At 42.3% G+C, this 20,443-nt stretch overlaps 1 protein-coding gene across 11 annotated transcripts in view; it reads left to right on the forward strand.

Moving 5' to 3' along the window:
- Positions 1 to 20,443, forward strand: part of LOC127578264 (mitogen-activated protein kinase kinase kinase 20-like) — a 101,971-nt gene that overhangs the window by 67,100 nt on the left and 14,428 nt on the right. For all 11 annotated transcript variants that reach the window (XR_007957508.1, XM_052030145.1, XM_052030098.1 and 8 more), the window contains 2 exons: positions 255 to 347; positions 19,230 to 19,346. Coding sequence is in view for 10 of the 11 variants with exons in the window: in XM_052030145.1 (XP_051886105.1) it covers positions 255 to 347; positions 19,230 to 19,346 (210 nt within the window). In the remaining variant the exon portion in view is untranslated. The remainder of the gene's footprint in view (positions 1 to 254; positions 348 to 19,229; positions 19,347 to 20,443) is intronic.

Below are 20,443 nucleotides of genomic sequence, written 5' to 3' on the forward strand. Positions count from 1 at the left end.
TCACTGTGGTCTGAATTTTGTTCCCTACTTTCAGTCCTGGTGTAACCTAGATGTTTATCGATTGTCTCTTTTAAAACAAAAACAAGATTCCTGTCTCTCACTCTCTAATAGTATCAACATTTAAGGTGTTGCACTTTACAAATCTTATGGCTAGTACTCCTTTACGCTGCACTATACACCTATTGTATTGTGCTATAATTAGAAATATTGTGTTTGGAAAGCCAAATATAAATCACTGAGCATTTTCTTTGAAGGGAGATGATTCCGAAGAAGAAGATGTTGGAGAAAAGATACTGAATCTTGATCTGCTTTTTGGTTATCATTTAAAGCCAGGAAAAGGATGGCAGGTAAATGACCTCTGAATGGCTTTTACATTTCAGTGCTTTGTTATGTATATTAGTACTACGTACTGTGTGAGTGGTGCTAAAAACCTGTGCTAGCGTTCCAAACTTATACCCATTTGATAAATTTCCACGTGGACTTTACTCCCAGCAAAAGATTTGCAGTTGCTGGGATCACCAGTGTGATAAAATCTACCAACAGCTTGTTCAGTGGCAGTTCTCTGAAGTTGAGAGTTCTGTGCTACATTGCTGGAGCAAATTAGGCAGGAGTGGAATAAGATGACTAAGGCTAATTCTCCACTGTGAGATGAAAGGTATGATTATTTGTGGTTACTTTTGCACAATTGGCCTTTTGGAAAGAGTGGAAGATCTAGCAGTGTCTACAAGCTAATGGGATCTGCACTCAAAACGTCCCAATCACAACCAAGCCACAGGTGGCTCTTCTGATGTGCAGCTTGCAGCTCTTCAAGAGCTCCAATTTCTATATTAGAATATGAAACTTTATTATCCTAGAGTATAGTAGTTATACTACATTTCCCATTAAACAATGCTAACACTAGGACACCAGTTACAAACCAATTAGAATTCTTTGAACAATCACATGCAATCCTCTTTTGACCTTAGTACCCCCAGCTGTGGCTGCAAAACTAGACATGATGAAAGCAACAAATAAAATGGAAGTACAAAGATGAATACAGATCTTTTAGAGAGGGATGGGAACACAATTTCTTCTTTATGCCCAGTAGTGGAGATAAATACGGCTGCCAATGTGCAACAAGTTGATTGCCCATTGAAAAATATCAAAGATTAAAATCAACAGGCGAAATCGTTTTACTCTCCAACACACAAAAGAGTCCTTTCAAATTGCTGTCTCAAGCATAGAACCCAACTTCGCAGAGCTTGTGTCTCAGTAGGCCATCCATACATCATACTGACAACAGAGGTAATTAAGCACATGCAACAGATAAGTTAGCTAAACTTAGTTTTTATTGCACTGAAAACTTATTTGGTGAAAATTTTAGAGAATCTGTCTATATTTGCATTTGTATGTGTGTGCTTGGTGGGGTGATGCACAGAACATACAGTAGTCGTGTGGCCCTTTTGGTTAATGGTGATTGTGAATGTTGCTCCAGAGTCTGAGTACAACTGCACAAACCCATCGGTTGCAAGTCACTTATGCAGTACCAGGCTAGGCTTTTACAGCGCCTGCGAAACTTACTTCAATGTGACTTAAAAGGAACAGTGCAGAGTAGATTCCAGGCTGGTGCTGACATGGATAATTTACCCCTTTAAGTAATTAACTCATTCTGCCCTTGTCATTGGAATCCCACATTATCTCTTTCCCATAAATCTACGATACCCAAACAAACCATCTCCCACATTAATCTACCACATGACCTGATTTGACACCCCCTCTAACTGTGTTGTAAGTTTTTTTTTAAACGCAATGTTAGAAACTGGAACAAAACCAGAAAACGCAGCACGTTAATTTTGTTTTTTTTGCTCTTTGCTCATAGAGGTTGTTCTTTTTACCATGTAGTGCAGGATGCTTCATGTCTATAGCTTGGTACAAGAGGATGCTTGTGTAGTTTGGTGGAGAATGTTGCAAAGTCTGTAATTCATTGAACAAGGTTGCATGATCCACTGTTTCATGAAAGATGATGGGGATGGTGATGGTCACTGGTTATGTGCTTTGATGAAGGTGCTGATTCTGTAGTTTAGTGAAGGTTGCCGGTTCTGTTTTGCTAAGGTTGTAAGTTCTGGTGAGGTTGGTTAGTTCGGTGGTGTTACAGAGGGCTGGTAGTGCTCTGGTGCAGAGAGGCTTTCTAGTCTGTGGGAAGTTTTTTACTTTTGTGATTTTTGGTGGAGACAAGTGCATATTTACAGTTCAGTGGTGGTTCCGTAGTCAGTAGTTTTTGGAGCTTTCTGGGTCTAGTTTGGGAGAGGAAGTATTCAATGCTTCAGATGGATAGATTTGTTGTTTTAATTTGCATTTATGCATTCACAGGGATTAAGAAGAGCTGCAGCTACAATATCATGCTCTAACTTGAAGGTAGATCTACAGTTTTATATGTAAAAATTACTGACAATTTTAGATCTCAAGAAAATAGGAATGTGTAGCGACTCACTGTCCGAGCAAGCGAACCTGCTCGGCGGTCAGGTCGCGCGTCGTCAGAGTGGCGAGGCCCAAGATGGTTTTGGGCCTTCATCTTCCCCGAGCGATGGGGAGAACCCGCACGCGGGAAAAGTTTGACATAGCGCATACGTCATTTCCGTTTTCGGTGGGCGGGAACCATTCCTCTTAAAAGGCCCGCGCAAGGCGGGAAAATAAATCAGTTTTTGTTCTGCAGCCCACCGACTAGTGTCTGGCTTTCACATCACGGTAGCAGCCGCTACATTGGTGACCCCGATGGTCCAAACGGACTTTGGACCCGCACGATGGACGACAACGCAGCAGCCAATGCAGTGGCACTCAAGCTGCCCCCCTTTTGGACGCTTCAGCCCAGTGTCTGGTTCGACCAGGCCGAAGCACAATTCCAACTTCGGCAGATCACCTCCGACTCCACAAAGTACTACCATGTGGTCAGCTCTCTGGACCAGGAGACAGCCGTCCAGGTTGGAGACTTCATCCAGTCTGCTCCGGAGGAGGATAAGTACCCAGCTTTCAAAGACCTTCTTATTCGGACCTTCGGCCTCTCCCGTCACGAGCGCGCCGCCCGCCTGCTTCATCTCGACGGCCTGGGGGACAGATCCCCATCGGCCCTAATGAACAAAATGCTGGCCTTTGTTGAAGGACACAAGCCTTGCCTAATGTTCAAACAGGCCTTCCTCGAACAACTACCCGATGACATTCACCTGCTGTTGGACGACGCCGATTTCAGCAACCCATGTGAGGTGGCTGCCCGGGCAGATGTCCTGTGGAAGGTCAAACGCGAGAGCGGGTCGTCCGTCAGCCAAATCGCCAGGCCGCGAGCCCAACGCCTACCTAAACCGGTCCCAGCAACCGAGCGACCACACCCCAGAAACACAGATGACGACACTGGCGACCAGTTGTGTTTCTACCATCAGAAGTGGGGCGCGGAGGCCCGTCGATGCTGCCCACCCTGCAAGTTTCAGGGAAACGCCAGGGCCAGCCGCCGCTGATGGCTACGACGGCTGGCCGCCAACACAGCCTCCTATTCGTTCGGGACAAGCAGTCTGGGCGTCGTTTCCTTGTCGATACTGGAGAAGAGGTCAGTATTTTGCCCCCGACCGGCCGCGACACTCGTAACAGGCAACAAGGTCCTGTACTCAATGCCACAAACGGCACAACGATACGAACTTTCGGTACCCGTACAGTTCAATTACAATTTGGCGACAGCTGTTTTACCTGGAACTTTACCCTTGCCACCGTCGCCCGGCCACTTCTAGGAGCCGATTTCCTTCGGGCCCACAACCTGTTAGTCGACCTGCGAGGGAAGCGGCTAGTACACACCAGAACTTCCCAAACCTACCCCCTGGGAGTAGCCAGACTACCAGCCCCGCGCCTGGACTCCGTTTCCCTGTCTGGCAACGAGTTCACCAAGCTCCTAGCTGAGTTCCCATCAGTTTTGGCACCTCAGTTTACAAATTCGATGCCCAAACACGGGGTGCGGCACCACAACAGGGCCACCCCTTCATGCCCGAGCACAACTACCTCCAGACAAGCTCCGCCTGGTAAAGTAAGAGTTCTGCCGCATGGAGGAGCTGGGCATCATTCGCAGGTCAGACAGCCCCTGGGCCTCCCCCCTGCACACGGTCCCCAAAGCCACCGGCGGGTGGAGGCCCTGCGGCGACTACCACAGGCTGAATGATGCCACCACCCCGGACCGCTACCCCATCCCTCACATCCAGGACTTCACAGCGAACCTACACAGGGCCTACATCTTCTCCAAGGTGGACCTCGTCCGGGGATACCACCAAATCCCGGTCCACCCTGACGACGTCCCCAAAACTGCGCTTTTCACTCCATTTGGCCTCTTCGAATTCCTTCGAATGCCGTTCGGCCTTAAGAACGCCGCGCAGACTTTGCAATGGCTGATGGACACGGTAGGCCGAGACCTGGACTTCGTGTTCATTTACTTAGATGACATACTAATCGCCAGCCGTGACTGCTAAGAACACCTTTCCCACCTCCACCAACTATACTCCCATCTCCGTGATTTCGGCTTCACTATCAACCTGGCCAAGTGCCAATTCGGACTTTATCGATTTCCTCGGCCACAGAATCACCAGCGAAGGAGCAACACCCCTACCTGCCAAGGTAGACGCTATCCGCCATTTTGCCCATCCCAACACGGTCAAAGGCTTGCAGGAATTCCTGGGGATGGTCAACTTTTACCATCGGTTCATCCCTGCAGCAGCCCGTATCATGCACCTTTTGTTCTCGCTGATGTCTGGCAAGGGCAAGGACATCACCTGGAACGACGAGGCCGCAGCTGCCTTCGTTAAGGTCAAGGACGCCCTGGCAGACGCCGCGATGCTGGTACACCCTAGGACAGATGTCCCAACCGCCCTCATGGTGGGCGCATCCAACACCGTGGTTGGTGGAGTACTGGAACAACTAATCGAAGGCCGTTGGCAACCCTTAACATTTTTCAGCAGGCACCTTAGACCACCCAAACTGAAATACAATGCTTTTGATCGGGAACTTCTAGCGCTGTACCTGGCGGTCCAGCATTTCCGGTATTTTTAAGAAGGCAGGCCTTTCACCGCTTTCACTGACCATAAGCCTTTGTCCTTCGCCTTCTCCAAGATCTCCGATCCCTGGTCAGCTTGTCAGCAGCGACATTTGTCCTACATTTCCGAATTCACGACGGATATCCAGCATGTCTCCGGACTTTCCAAACTGACCATCCACAGCCTGTCCCTGGGTGTCGACTACACGGCCCTGGCTGACGTACAGCAAGCCGACGTTGAGCTGCCCAGCTACAGAACTGCAGTCTCGGACCTGCAGCTCCAAGATTTCTTAGTCGGTCCAGGTCAGCAGACCCTCCTTTGCGACATCGCAACAGGTCAACCCCGCCCTATAGTTCCTGCAGCCTGGCGGAAACGCGTTTTCGACTCGGTACACGGGTTGGCGCACCCGTCCATCAGATCAACTGTTCGACTGGTCGCCAGCAAGTTCGTCTGGCATGGCCTGTGCTAACAGGTCAGTGAGTGGGCCAGGACTTGTCCGCACTGTCAGACATCAAAAATCCAATGACACACCAAGGTCCCGCCACAGCAGTTCGAGCTTACCTGTAGAAAGTTCGACCACATCCACGTCGACCTCGTTGGTCCTCTGCTGGTTTCAAGAGGAGCCCGGTGCCTCCTTACCATCGTGGACCGGTTCATGAGGTGGCCAGAGGCAATCCCTCTATCCGACATCACGACTGATTCCTGCACCCGAGCGCTGCTCACAACTTGGATCTCACGTTTTGGTGTTCCGGCCCACATCACTTCAGACAGGGGCACCCAGTTTACCTCCAACCTCTGGTCTGCATTAGCGAACATGCTAGGGACGCAGCTGCACACCACCACAGCCTACCACCCTCAATCAAACGGGTTGGTGGAACGTTTCCACCGACATCTAAAATCAGCCCTGATGGCCCCCCTGAAAGGTCCTAACTGGGTCGACGAACTGCCTTGGGTCCTGCTCGGCCTACGCACTGCCCCCAAGGAAGACCTCCATGCCTCCTCAGCTGAACTCATGTACGGTGCGCTCCGATCATCCCAGGGGATTTCATACCCGCCCTTCGGGACCAAGAGGAACAACCCACGGCAGTCCTGTCTGGAAAGACTGTGCGAGAGGCTAGGCAGCTTGGCACCGATTCCCACTTCGCAGCATGGTCAAGCCCCATCCTGTGAGCCCAAGGAACTACGAGACTGTAAGTTTGTTTTCGTTCGCAGGGGCACACCTCGGGCACCATTGCAACGACCATACAAGAGGCCGTTCCGGGTCATCAGGAATAATGGGTCCACCTTTATTTTGGACACTGGGCAAGGAAGAGGTCTTCACGACAGACTGCCTCAAACCGGCCCATTTAGATCTACAACAACCGGTCGAGGCCCCAACATTGTGACGCAGAGGCCGACCTCCTAAGCAACGGCTAGCACAGCCCGCGAACCTTGGGGACTGTATCACCGGTTCTGGGGGGGGGGGGGGGGGGGGGGGTGCAGTAGGGGGGAGGTTGTGTAGCGACTCACCGTCTGAGCAAGCGAACTGATTTGGCGGTCGGGTCGCGTGTCGTCGGAGCAGCGAGGCCCAAGATGGCGTTGGGCCTTCATCTTCCCCGAGCGATGGGGAGAACCCGCGCACGGGAAAAGTTTGATGACGTAGTGCATACGTCATTTCCGTTTTCGGTGGGCGGGAACCATTCCTCTTAAAAGGCCTGCGCAAGGCGGGAAAATAAATCAGTTTTTGTTCTGCAGCCCACCGACTAGTGTCTTACTTTCACATTGCGGTAGCAGCTGCTACAAATGGAAGTAGGTCGCTATTCAACATGATCATGGCTGATCTTTGTAGGCCTCAGCTCCTCTTCTGTGCCAGTTCTCCACAGTCCTCAATTCCTCAATCTTTCCAATATTTATTTGACTCCACCTTAAACATATCTAATGATCTGGCTTCCACTACCTTCTAGGCAGAAAATTCCAGAAATTCACTACCCCAAGAGGAGAAATTTATCCGCAGCTCAGTTTTAAATGACCAGCCCTTTATTTTGTAACTATGTTCCCTTGTTCATGACTCCCACTAGTAAAAACATCTCATTGTCTACTTTGTCAAGCCCCCTTAGGATATTACATGTTTGAATAAGGTCACTCTCATTCTTCTAAACTCCAAGGCATACAGATGAAAACTGTCTAGTCTCTCTTGACAGGACAGCCCTCTCATCCCGGGAATTAGCCTGGTGAATCTCTTTGGACTGACTCCAAGGCTCATGTATCCTTTTTTTTAGGTAAGAGGACCAAAACTCTGCATAATATTCCAGGTATGGCCTCGCTAACTCTCTGTACAACTGTAACAAAAACTTCCTAATTCTTAAACTCCAAACTAACAATAAAGGCTAAAATGCCATTTACCGTCTTAAATACTTGTTGGGTCAGTCTACTCTCTTCCGATTCATACAGTATAACACTTAGACCTCTGTGAATTTCACTCATTTGCAGTCTCTCTCCGTTTACGTAATAATCCACCTTTTGACTCCCCTTACATGCCCTTCCATCTGTTTTCTTATCATCGGCAAACTTGGAAACCTTGCATTTCATTCCTTCCTCCAGGTCATTAATGTAAGTACTAAACAACTGAGGATCATGAACCAGTCCCTGGGACACTCCATTAGTTACATTCCTCCAGCTTGAAAAGGACTCAGTTATTCCAATTCTTAGAATAACTGAGAATTATTTCTCAGTTTTCCATCCATGCTAACACACTTCCTCCAATACCTTGGGCTCTTAATTTTATGCACCAATGTGGCACCTAGTCAAATGCCTTTTAGAAATCTAAATACTCCATCTACAACTTCCCCTCTATTAACTCTCCCCATCACATCCTCAAAGAATTTGAGCAAAATTGTTGAATGTGATTTACCTTTCATAAAACTATGTTGACTACATTCAGCTTTCCTAAATTATTAGTTATTTCCTCTTTAATTATTGACTTTAGCATCTTGCCAACAGTAGGCGTTAAACAAGATTTATGTTATGGATTCGGAAATTGCTAGTTAGACTGAAGAATAGTATATTTTTCACATTTTTACTTGCCTATAACTACTCCTGACTCATCGCCTACCACAGGTTTGATACAATGTAGATTTTTGTCTAAAAATATTCCAAATCCACACTCCAGGAAATGCCCTTCACCAGTTGAGTATGTAATGTTGTTAATCTACTATTCTTGCAGAGTGTTTTAATGATGATCCTCAATTTGTCCAGGTTTGAGAAATATTTTGATGTTGATTCTCAGATAGAACTGAATTCAAGCTATTCTTGAAATTGATACCTAACTTCCTTTTCTGAATCCAATATTAGCTGATTTTGTCAATAATTCTTTCTTTTCAGGTTATTCACTGCCACAACCAGCCCCCTATTCAAAAATCTAGCACATTTTCTCTGTTGTTGTAAACTAATACCCCATTTCCATTATCCCTTAACTTATCTAAAGTGTTTCAAAATGTTGTAGCTTTCAAATTTCAGTCTATGTTACCCAGAATGCCTTCATTCTTGTATCCAACCCTGCCACTGTACTAAGGTGAGTCTGATCAAAGTCACTAATGGCATCCAACATGATTGTGGTACACTTTATCAAATCATGCATTACTATCACCTTCCACCTGGATGGGTCCACATTCACCTTGTGGTTCCATTTTGATCTCTCTGTAGAATCACCAGCAATTGCCTCTTTCCTTGTTTATACCCCCCCCCCCCCCTTTCAATTTAAATCTACCTTTTGCTATTATCAATATCATCTGAAAACAGCATCAAAAGCCACATGCACAGTAAAGAAAAGAAGCTCTGCCTATGCACAACGGTTTCATTAGTAGAGATGCTGCCTCATAGCTCCAGTGAATTGGGTTCAGTACTGTTCTGCAGTGCTGTCCATGTGGAGCTTGCACATTCTCCCTGTGATTGTGTGAGTTGCCTCCTGATGCTCTGGTTTCTTCTTGTGTGGTTAGGTTAATTGGCCACTCTAAATTGCCCCCAGTGTGTAGGTGAGTGGTGCAATATTGGAGATTGGTGTGAGTTAATGGGAAGAGTAAGTTGCAGAGAAAATTTGTAGACGATCGGGAGTGTTCTATGAGCCAGTATGGACTTGATGGGCTGAAATGGCTCCTTTAATATCATAAGTATGGAAATTCTTTGCTACAGCCTCTCTTGAACCCACCCCCCCCACCCCCACCTATTCCAGTATTCTGAGATATACCTTCAAATTGAGCAGCAATTTCCTTGAATTAAACACTAAGAAGGCTGAAGCTATTGTCTTTAATCCCTGCCTCAATTCCATTCCTTAACTGCAACAGATGCAACACCTGTCCTTTCACTTCTTCCTTCCCCACCATCCAGGGTTCCAAGTAGTCATTCCAGGTGAAGAAGCAATTCACTTGCATTTGTGCCAATCTGATGTATTGCATTCAGTGTTCACAATGTGGTGGTCTCTACCAACTGCAGGTTGGGCGTCTGTGTTTAGTGTGCAGGAATGAACCTGAGGCTTCTCTTGTTTGCCACTTTAATTTTCCATCTCATTCTCTCTCTGACCTATGTGTCTGTGGCCCCCTGTATTATTTAAATGAGGCCCAATGCAAACTTGAGGAACAGCACTTCTACCTGGGAACATTATAGACTTCAGGACTATCGAATTCTCCAATTACCAATTCTCACTTTCTCCATCTATATCAGAACTGGCTGACTTTGCTGTAAGTCATCCATCAGTTTTTGCTCAATTTTTTTTTGTCATGTCCATTAGCACACGCTGGCTTGCTATTTGCAGCACATCATACCTCCTTGATTACCCTCCAACTACCCCAGTAAGAACTTATTCTCACAGCAAACCAGACCTTAACCTATAACAGATATTCCCTTTATCCTATCTATCCCTCCCAATCTTCTCTGCAACATAAAACTAACATTTTTTCTCTCTTTCCCAGTTCCAATGAAAGTCTTCAAGCTGAAATGTGAACTCTGTTTCTCTTTCCGCAGTTGCTGCATGACCCTGCTGAGCATTTCCAGCATTTACTTTTTAAGTTTCAACTTTCTAGCAGTTGCAGTTTTTCTGATTTCCCTTCCCAAATCATCAGCTTTATCCCCTTCTCGGAAAGAGTCTGAAACAGAACCAAATTATTTGCAAACTTTATGTCGTATTTAACCACATATCCAGGTCTTCATCAAGATCACCTAACATTTCCTGGCCCTGCACCTGCCTCAGCTTATTTACTACCAAAAACCTTATCCATGCCTTTACCATCTCTAGGCTTAACTATTGCTATGTATTGCCATCTGTTGCCATGCTGTCCTCCATTGTTGTACTCCCTGATAACTAGAGGTTATTCAAAACACTGCTGCCTGTTTTCTAACTCACATCCAGTATTCCTTTCCTGTCTCTCATATTTGCTGATCTATGTTAACTCCTCATTAAGCAGTGTCTCAGTTTTAACTATACATGCTTGTTTTCAAATCTTTCTTCCCTGAGCCTCTCCAATCCATGACCTTCCAATAAATATCCATTTGGGTGTCCTCCTGGCAATCATACCAAACTGGTGTTGTAGTTATTTAATTACCGCACCAGTATTCCAGAGGCTTGGACTAACGATCTGGAGACCCAAATTCAAATCCCATCACTGTAGCTCTAGATTTAAATTGAATTAATAATCTGGAATTTAAAAAAGAGAACCAGTCCTTAGTAATGATGACCACAAAACTGACTGATGTAAAAACCCATTTTGTTAACTAATGTCTTAGAGGGGAGGACATTTGTTATTCTTAATTGATTTGGCCTTTGTGCGAGTACATGCCCACCAGTGTGGTTGACTCTTGAATGCTTTCTTAGTTGACTCTTGAATGCTTTCTATGGAGGCCTAGAAAGTGACTAAGTTGTTCTGTAACTGCTTTGTTGCAACAGAGAAAGAATAAAACTGAACAGATCATCCTGGGCATCAAATTCGAATACAGCAAAGCGCAGCCATTTGACCCTGTAAAGTCTTCCTCTCAAATATCTGAGGGCTTTGGTCTAAATTGGGAGAAGTGCCCCACAGATAAGTTGCCCTCACAAAGTCATACCTGACAGATAACTTGCTGGATTTCTACATCGTAATCCCTGGGACTGTCCTGCCACTTGTGGTATGACAGACCCACCAGAAGGGGCAGCTCAGTAGTGTACAGGCAGGAGGGTGTAGCCTCCTGTTCTTGGCATGGTTTCCAGACTCCACAAGGCCTCCTCCTGATTATGACCTACCATTTTCTTTCAGTAGAGGAATCAGTTCTCCTCAATGTTGAACACTTTGAAGAAGCACTGAAAGTACTATGAGCACAGAATATACGCTAGGAGGTAAATTCAGTGTCCGTCACTATGAATAACTTGGTGGTACCACCACTGAGCAAGCAGACCTGAAGGACATAGCTGCCCAACTGGACGTGCAACAGTCATTAGTGATAAATTCATTTAACCCCTTCTCGCCAATCTACCTGCCATAGATGCATTTATCCATGATAGCATTGGTAGAAGTGACCACTGCACAGACCTTGTGGTATCATCTTCACACCATTGACTCCCTCCTCCTTGTTTATGACACTATGGTTGTGCTAAATGGGATAGACTTGACAGATCTGGTAACTAAAAATTAGGCATTCATGAAGCATGGTGGACTATCAGCAGCAGAAGTGTACATGTAGACACAAGAGTCTGGAGCAACAAACAATGAGCTAGAGGAACTCAGCGGGACAAGCAGCATCTGTGGTTTGCTGTCTGGAGGGAGGTGGAGTAAGAGCAGGCTCCATCAACCACAGTGGAAGGGAAACAATGTTTCCTGAAAAAAGGAGGACATTTCGGATGTCCTGGAATGGAAGGCCTCACCTTGAGGGCAGATGCAGCAGAGACTGACAAACTGGGAGAAAAGGATGGTATCCTTACAAGAGATAGGGTGTGAAGAGGTGTAGTCTGAATACCTGTATAGTAAGTATCAGTGGATAATTTGTCTTCTGAGATGGAGACAGAGAGAGCTAGAAAAGGGAGAGAAGTGTCAGAAATGGTCCACGTGAACTTGAGACCAGGGTGGAAATTAGTGGCGAAGGTGATAAAATTGATGAGTTCTGCACGGGTGCAGGGTTTTGACCTGAAACATCGACACTTCCTTTCCTTCACAGATGCTGCTTGACCTGCTGAGTTCCTGAGCAGACTGTTTGTTTCACCACGATATGTAACGTCATGGGCCAGCATGTCCCTTAGTCTATCATTACTATCAAGCCAGGGCATGAACGCCAATGGAGAGTGCAGAAGTGGATGCTGGGGCAACACCCAGAATACCTTAAAATCAGGTTCTAACTTGGTGAAGCTCCAACACAGCACCACGTGCAGGCTAAGGTACAAACTTAGTATTCAGTGGACAGCCATGTGATCTGACAATCAATGGAACAGATCAAAGCTCTGCATCTCTCTCTCATACAGTGCAGAATGGTGGAGGATAATTAAACAGTTTCCGAGAACATCCCCAAACCACAATGATGGTGGGGGCCAGCACCTCAGAAATCAAAGGCTGAAGTATTTTCAGCCATGTTCAGCCTGAATTGCCAAGTGGGTAATCCAATTCGGCTTTGTCCTGAGAATCCTGATTCACAGATGCCAGTCTCCTGCTAATTTGATTAACTACATCTGGTATCAAGAAATCACTGAGAGAATAAAACAAAAGCAGTGGGGCCATCGATGTCCCAGCTGTGGTACTGACAACTTGAGCTCCAAAACAAGTTGTGCCTCTAGCCAAGCTGTTATAGTACAGTTACAACACTGGTATCTGCCCGATACCATGGGGGGAAAGAAATGCCTGATATGTGCTGTGCACAAAGAGCAGAACAAATCAAATCCAGCTAATTTCCACCCAATCAATCTACGCTCAATGATCAGCAAAGTGTTGGAAGGTACTAACAAGTGGCATTTCTCACCAATAACATTGATGTCCAATTTGAATTTTGCTAGGACCACTCAGTTCCAGACCTTTTCACTACCTTGGTCAAGCATTAAATGAGTTAAATTCAATGTGATCATGGTAGATCTATGCTGGCCTCAACTCTTCTTCTTTGCCAGTTCCCCTTAACCCCCAATTCCTTGATTTTTCAAAGATTTATCTATCTCCACCTTAAATATTTCTAATGATCCAGCCTCCACTGCTCTCTGGGGCAGAGAATTCCAGAGATTCACAACTTCCTGAGAAGAAATTTCTATGCACTGCAACTTCAAATGACCAGCCCCTTGTATTTATGTTCCCTGTTCAAGACTCTCCCACTAGTAAAAACAATCATCAGCAGTCTTCCTTTCATCATAAAATCAGAAGTGCCAATGTTCATCTTTTACAATGATTAATTCCATTCTTAATTCTTCAGCAAATGAAGCAGTTTGCACCTGAATGCAGCAAGAGCTAGACAACATTCAAATATAAGCTGATAAGTGGCAAATAATATTCATGTCACTGAAGTGCCAGGTATTGACCATCTCCACTAAGAAGGAGTCTAATCATCTTCCCTTGACATTCAATAGCATTACCATTGCTGGCACTGTCAACATCACCATTAGCCAGAAACTCAAAAAGACCAGCCAAACAAATGCCATGGCTACAAGCGCAGGTCAGAGACTAACAACTGACCCACCTGACATTGTAAATTCTTTCCACTACTTGTAAGTCACAAGTCAGGAGTGTGGTGCAGTATTCCCTGCTTACCTAGATATGAGCAGCTCCAACAACATGTAATTACCCACATCTCCAGGACAATGCAGCCCATTTCATCGGTAACCAGTCCACCATTCTATACTGCATAAATACCCAACATCACCAGTGCACAGTGGCTGCAAAGTGTACTGTCTTCAAGACAAACTGCAGTTTCTTGTCTCTCAGTACTGCACCTCACAATCCCATGACCTCTACCAGCTATATGTTACCTCCACGTGCATCATCCTGACTTCAAAATATATCACTGCTCCTTCAAAGTCACCAGATCTAAATTCTGGAACTCATTAACTAGCAGCGTTATTGAGTACCTTCATCAGAAAGACTAGAGCAGTTCAAGAAGGCAATTCACCACCACCTGATTGAGGACAGTTTGAGATGGGGCAATAAATGCTGGTCTTCCCAGCAATGCCTAGATCTGAAAAATGAATAATGTTTAAAAAATATTTCCCCACCCCCAAAACTATCAATCTTTGTACCTCTTTCTTATGGAGTTTCTTGAAGCCTACCTCTTTAATCATCTGCCCAAATACCTCATTTGTTGCTCAGTATCAACTCCAGTTCCATAAACTTCCATGAAGTGCCTTAGGATGCTTTTGATACATTAAAGACACTATATGAGTGGTAACTGCTGTTGAATTCAAACTGTTACAAATTATAAGGCAAATGAATTAGAATATAGAATATTATAGCACAGTACAGGCCCTTCAGCCCACAATGTTGTAAAGATTTTTGTTTTTGCTGTTGCTTTTTGGCATAGTTTGCAGAACAGAGACTATATTGAGTAGAATCTACTATTTGGCATTTGTGAGTAATTTGACTTTAAGAATAAGCAGTGGTCGTGATTTTAAATAAATAATGTGAATCTCATTTTTCTGCCCCTCCTTATTTCAAGCTTGCAATGCTTTTCTCATGCAGCAGAATCTAAGTTAACGACTAATAGTCTGAATGCTGTTTTATTGACTCTATCAGAGAGAAACCTTGATTTTCAATTTCATTTCATTTACAATAATATTATGTTTCTTCATTAGCTTTATAAATGCCAGTTTTGTACGTTGGTGTATTCTAATATTCAGTGCAACACCAAATTACCTGCTCAAGTTGCATTTTATTTTCATGCTCTTCTTCTGTAAATGATTCATTTTGTGTTCTCTAAGGATCCTATATCACATAGGCAGGCCCCATTTAAAACTGCTGCACTAAGGCTGGTTGAATATAATCAAAATTGCCCCATTTAGTCAGAAGTCATTTTCTTTTCAAAAGACAAATGTTATTTAATCTTTCAGCTGTTCATTGTGCCATCATAAATACTTTCTTCTTGCTGCAGTTGTGGGGCTGAAATGAGCCCACTAATTGCCTCCTATTTCCAATGACATGTGGTGGTTTAGTGGGAAGAAAACGCAGCAGGGAGGAGGAAATAGGAGGCTGAGAAAATGAGAGCTAATTATTTTCACTTGCTCATGTCAGGTTGGTGTCAGGCTTGTTTTTACAAACTAGAAGGTTTAGCACTAAATAAAACAAACTGGCGTCATGTTTTTATATACTGGCAATGTCATGAAAGCAGCTGCACTGCAAATAATGCCTGCAATTGCATGGACACCATCTGACTTCCACTGTGTGTCTGTGCTAATGAGTATATCACAGTGGTGCCAAGTGAAAGGTGCTGAATTATGTATGATTCTTCATTAGTGCAGTAATAGTTCTGTACATCATTATGGGACATTGTTTCTCATGAGGCGATTAAAAAAAATCCTCTGTTCAAGACCTAGTTGTAACCCCTACATGCTAGTGAGGTCTACTTGTGTAGTTCTATCTGAGCAGCTTCCTGTTGATTCATTTTTTATTTACAAATGTCCCATGGGATGTTAGAACAGTAGGCAATGACATTGTAAACAGAATGGAGTAACACAGATTAACAGATACTTATCTGATCTCAGGCCTCATTTCCACTTAAAACTAACAGCAATGACATTTGCTGATCCACAGACCAAGATAATGATGCAAACTAGCGATGTAACTACACTTGGATGTTACTTAACACTGGTAATTCCCAAAGTTTACTGAACTTTCATCAGTCTATTATGTTAAATAAAATCCTTCCTGAAAATCGTTATTAAAAAAGTTTAGTTGGTAATTGTGACCTCTTACAAGAATGGCTTGACTTTGATATCTGCACAGATATGTGTTATATTTAAAGCATCTCAAGATACTTCAATAATGTCAACGTTTTTGGGGGCAATCATTTTTGGATATGGAATGTTGTGGGTAACAACTGATATCTAACATTTGATTTACAAGCAATATATACCTGACTGAATGTTAAAAAACGTCTCTTTTCTACATCATGCATTGTTCCCTCATGAAGAAGTTGGGGACTAGACTTGTTCCCAGCCTTCTGCTTCATGATTTATTGTTAGGAAGTAAAAAAAAAGGTTAAGTGTAAGAGGTAATATATTGGTTTTGAGTACAGCAAAATTCATCAGAATGAGACTGGGATTTAAAGGAATAAATTAGGTTGTATTCCATTGAGTTTAGAATGTTTGGATGTAAAATTCTTTGATTAGAGACAATTAAAGGATTCAATACAGTAGACGAAAAGAAACTATTTCCTCTTGTAGGGAATATCTTAAAACTGAAGCTAAACTAATTAGGATTGAAGTCAGAAAGCTGTTTTTCACACACTCCCATAAAGAATTATTGATTGGAGAAGTTAAAAATTTCAAGACTGATAATTGATAGACTTTTTGTTTGGTAAATGCATCAGCAGAGTGGAATAAGGATGGTTAAATGAACTTGAGAAACATGTCAGCCATAGTCTAATTCAGTCATGGAATAGTCTCAGGGTACTGAATGATGTACTCCTGTTCTTATGTTTCCCATTTATTTGGAAGAATTTGACTTTGAGCACAATGGCAAAAGAGGTTACTGGTGCTTGGATGATTGAGATGGGGGGCAAAGAATTTAACTGCACGATGGGTTTTAAATCATAGGTTATAAATGGACTGGTGCCCTAATGTGACTTCTCACACTTTTGTGTTTTCCCATAATAGCTGAATTAACACCAGGAATTCACTTTGTAAGGAGTCATGCAAGTAATATTATCCTTTGGTATCTTGATTTTTTTTGTTGCTCACAAAGTGAAGATTTCATAATTCTAGACAAAAGGCCATAGTTGCGCTGATGTGAGTACATCCGTGTAGATGGCAATAAAGTTTTGTGTATATCAATGCAAAAAAAAATCATGAAACACTCATCAAGGAAAAAAAGAAATGTCATGAATGACACAAAATTCTTGGAAATCTTGAGACGTACATAAATTGTCATCAATATTTGCGTGTCACAAAAAATTGCACAAAAATCTTTTTTACTTGCATAAAGATGCATTTAAAGATGCATAAAATATTGCATTTAGTGGGAGAAATTTATGCACAAAGCATTCTTGTATAAGTTGACATTCTTTTCATATAATTTATTGAACTCATTGTAAAGTCTACAGCATTTCAGTTTGCTCTTATGTGGAATGTCTGTCACCAACAAGAATTAAAGTTATCAGACAGATTTAAATAACTTTTCTGGTGAGAGATCTACTTGCACAAGTGCACTCTCTTTTGCCAGTAGTGAACTAACAGAAATCACTGGGGATTAACAAAGGAGATGTCACCTTGTCGAGCCTTTTTTTCAGCTTTGCAATTCGGTGTCCATTGTGAATAAGCATTGAAAGTGCTCCTTCTGAACGCAAATGCATTTGTTACTACAGCATTGAAGCACAGTGAAAATACCTCCATGTATGTTAAAGCTATGACTATAACAGGTCATATAGATGATATATAACTCTTAATAAAAAAGAAAACCTAATATAATTTAGAAGAAGATAAAAATGATTAATATGCAAGTAAAAAAAAGATTTTGCGAGGTTTATAACAAAACTGATGTAAATTCGAGAAGGGAAGCAGTTAAGCTACTGTTTATGCTAGTTCTTAAAATTTACAAACCATAGATTATTATAAGCCCCTCATACTTGATGCCAGCTCTTTTATGGATACATCTGCCTTGTAAATAACCATTTGTAAGGAAAATAAAGACTGCATTGAAATCTGTTAGTAGTGCATTTCAATTAGTACATTCAATACTAAACATATGGTATTGAAACTTATGAGATCAGCATCTTGATCCCTTGCTGATCTAGGGTGGCATCCAGCTCTTACAGTTGACTTTGGCATGCCCTGATTTCAGGAGGAAAATAACCAACATTAGCTTTCATCTGTAATTCCTGCTTGAAGGTCTTCATCTGTGCATGCCATGTGAGGGTAGGGCTGAGTTGAGGTTGCCTGACCTTACAGCCAAATAACCGAGCAAATCACAAGATTTGGGATCATGTGATAGTAGTACCTTTAGAGACACTGTGGAATCAGAAGAGGCACCACATCCAAGTACTTGTCGCTGCAGCCTGCAAAGCCATAGCAATCATTTAAATAAATGTTATCAGTTATCATAAATTCAGATTTGAGATGTATTGTTGACTGAGCATGAAATATTCCTTGCATTTCAGTTTTCCAAAAGAAATGCTGATGCACGTTTCATAATCACTGTGGAAAACTATTTTCTTTGTCTACCTATTTGGAGCGAATAGTCCATTCTGAAGAAGTCCAGTAATCATTTACTGCACTACTTGCCTGATGGACCAGTAAGGTTGTTGGGTTTAGAAACTTTTAAACAGAATCTTACATTGAAAACTATTGTTTTGGTAATTTGTCAATTTAATATGAATAATTTTATAATTAACAATGCCTATTAATGGTAAATGTTTTTGCAACTTTGTACATTAGTGTGTGTAAAGGTAATCCCTGAAGCCATCTCTATTTTATAAACATCCACACTTAAGTGTGTGTAGCAGCCTGTAGGCTGTGCTGTTGAATCAACTTTCCCATGGTGAACAATATTTTGTAGATTTCAGCTGATACAAAATGTAGTACCATAAAATATTTCTGAATAATTTCAGATTGTGTATTGCTTCTTATACATCCTTAGCCAGATTTTAAAATGAGGTTTAATTTGAAATGTTAATATTATTAAATTACATTTGCCATGCAATATTCTCATAGACAAAAGATGTCTAATCATGTTCTCATAGTAGAGATTTCTAATCATATCACCATTTGATCATATTTTTGCAAAATATCAACATAATGGTATGTTAATTCGGTTAATTAAATTTCTGATTGTAAATTATTTCAATATTTGAAAAATCAAAAATAATTTTGAAAACTATAAATATTTGGAAGAATAAGTGAATTGTTTCAGTTTGAAATTGCACTTTATGATGAGTAATGATCTTGATAGGTGTACCATGTCACACCATTATCTGTTACCCATTTTCAGTCCTATTGTTGTCTGCAATCGTGCTTTGGGAAAATAAGGCAGAATTGTAAATGCCAGTAACCACCTGTTCCTTTTCTTTAATCAGGATTCTAAATGGAAAATGTATGTAGAAGTGGATGGTGATGATGTTGCATTGACCTATATCAAGGACGTAACTTTCAACACTAATAGACAAGACACAGATGTAATTAAAATAACCAAGGTAAAGATGTTTGTGTAGAGGATTCATATAATTTAGTGTGTTGTTGAATATTTAAACAAATGTGTTTTAGCATTGTTATGTATTAAAACAAGTATCATGTGGTCACCATGTCTGGTTGCAGGAATTAGAATTTCTTCCAGATGTTTTGCCTTATTTCCTTAGTATTTCTATATGCACAGCATTATAGAGAATTCACAAATTATTACCAGAGATAAAATGAAAGAGTATATAACTTCCTTTTGTGGTATAAGCTCGCATTTGTTAGTGTGTTGGAACCCTGATTCACGTGCTTGATTTTAGCTCAAACTTATTATTTTATACAATAATGAGTTGGATTATTTCAGCCTATTATATGTGATTCTACATCAAAAGACAGTAGTACAAGCCCCATTTCAGCATGGCATCTGTTATTCTCTTCCACCTGTTCAGATAAATGTAGGCAATTTCATGGCACTTTTTGACAAAGAGCAGGGAAGTTCTCCTGGTCTATATTTAGTCCTCCAAGAGCACAAAAAAAAATCAGAATTCATTTCATTGATGTTTATGAAATGTTAGACACAATATCTGCCTATAAGTGGCAACTGCACCTTTTAGATAATTCATTGGTTGTGATGTAGTGACAGGTTCTTACAGTATAATGTGGTGCAATTTTGCTTCTGCATGGCAGAAATTGAGTAGAATTTGACAGCCAATATTGGTAATTTTTCTCCGTGCAATCACAAACCTTAATTCCATAACTCCATATCTCTCTTTCCTTAAACCAGCTACCTAACCTATCCTTAAAAATTGACATGGTTCCTGCTTCATTCGCTAACTGTAACCATTTAGCCTTCTGTGCAAGAAAAAAATGTTTCTTCTGCTCTCTTACATTTAATCTAAACCCACTTATGTGACCTGTCAGCAACAGAAACCAGTTTATTTCTGAGTCTCCTCGTTTTTCATCCCATAATTTTAAACACTTGCATCAAATCAGGGTCACTGAGATATGCACGTTTTGCAATCTGAAACACGAAACCATTATTGAAAGATATTTGCTCAACGCTTTTTAGTAGGAGGTCACTTGATCCTACTTGTCTACCTGATGGTTTAACTCCACA

Source organism: Pristis pectinata, chromosome 1 (genome assembly GCF_009764475.1).
Source record: "Pristis pectinata isolate sPriPec2 chromosome 1, sPriPec2.1.pri, whole genome shotgun sequence".
NCBI classification, from domain to species: Eukaryota; Metazoa; Chordata; class Chondrichthyes; order Rhinopristiformes; family Pristidae; genus Pristis; species Pristis pectinata.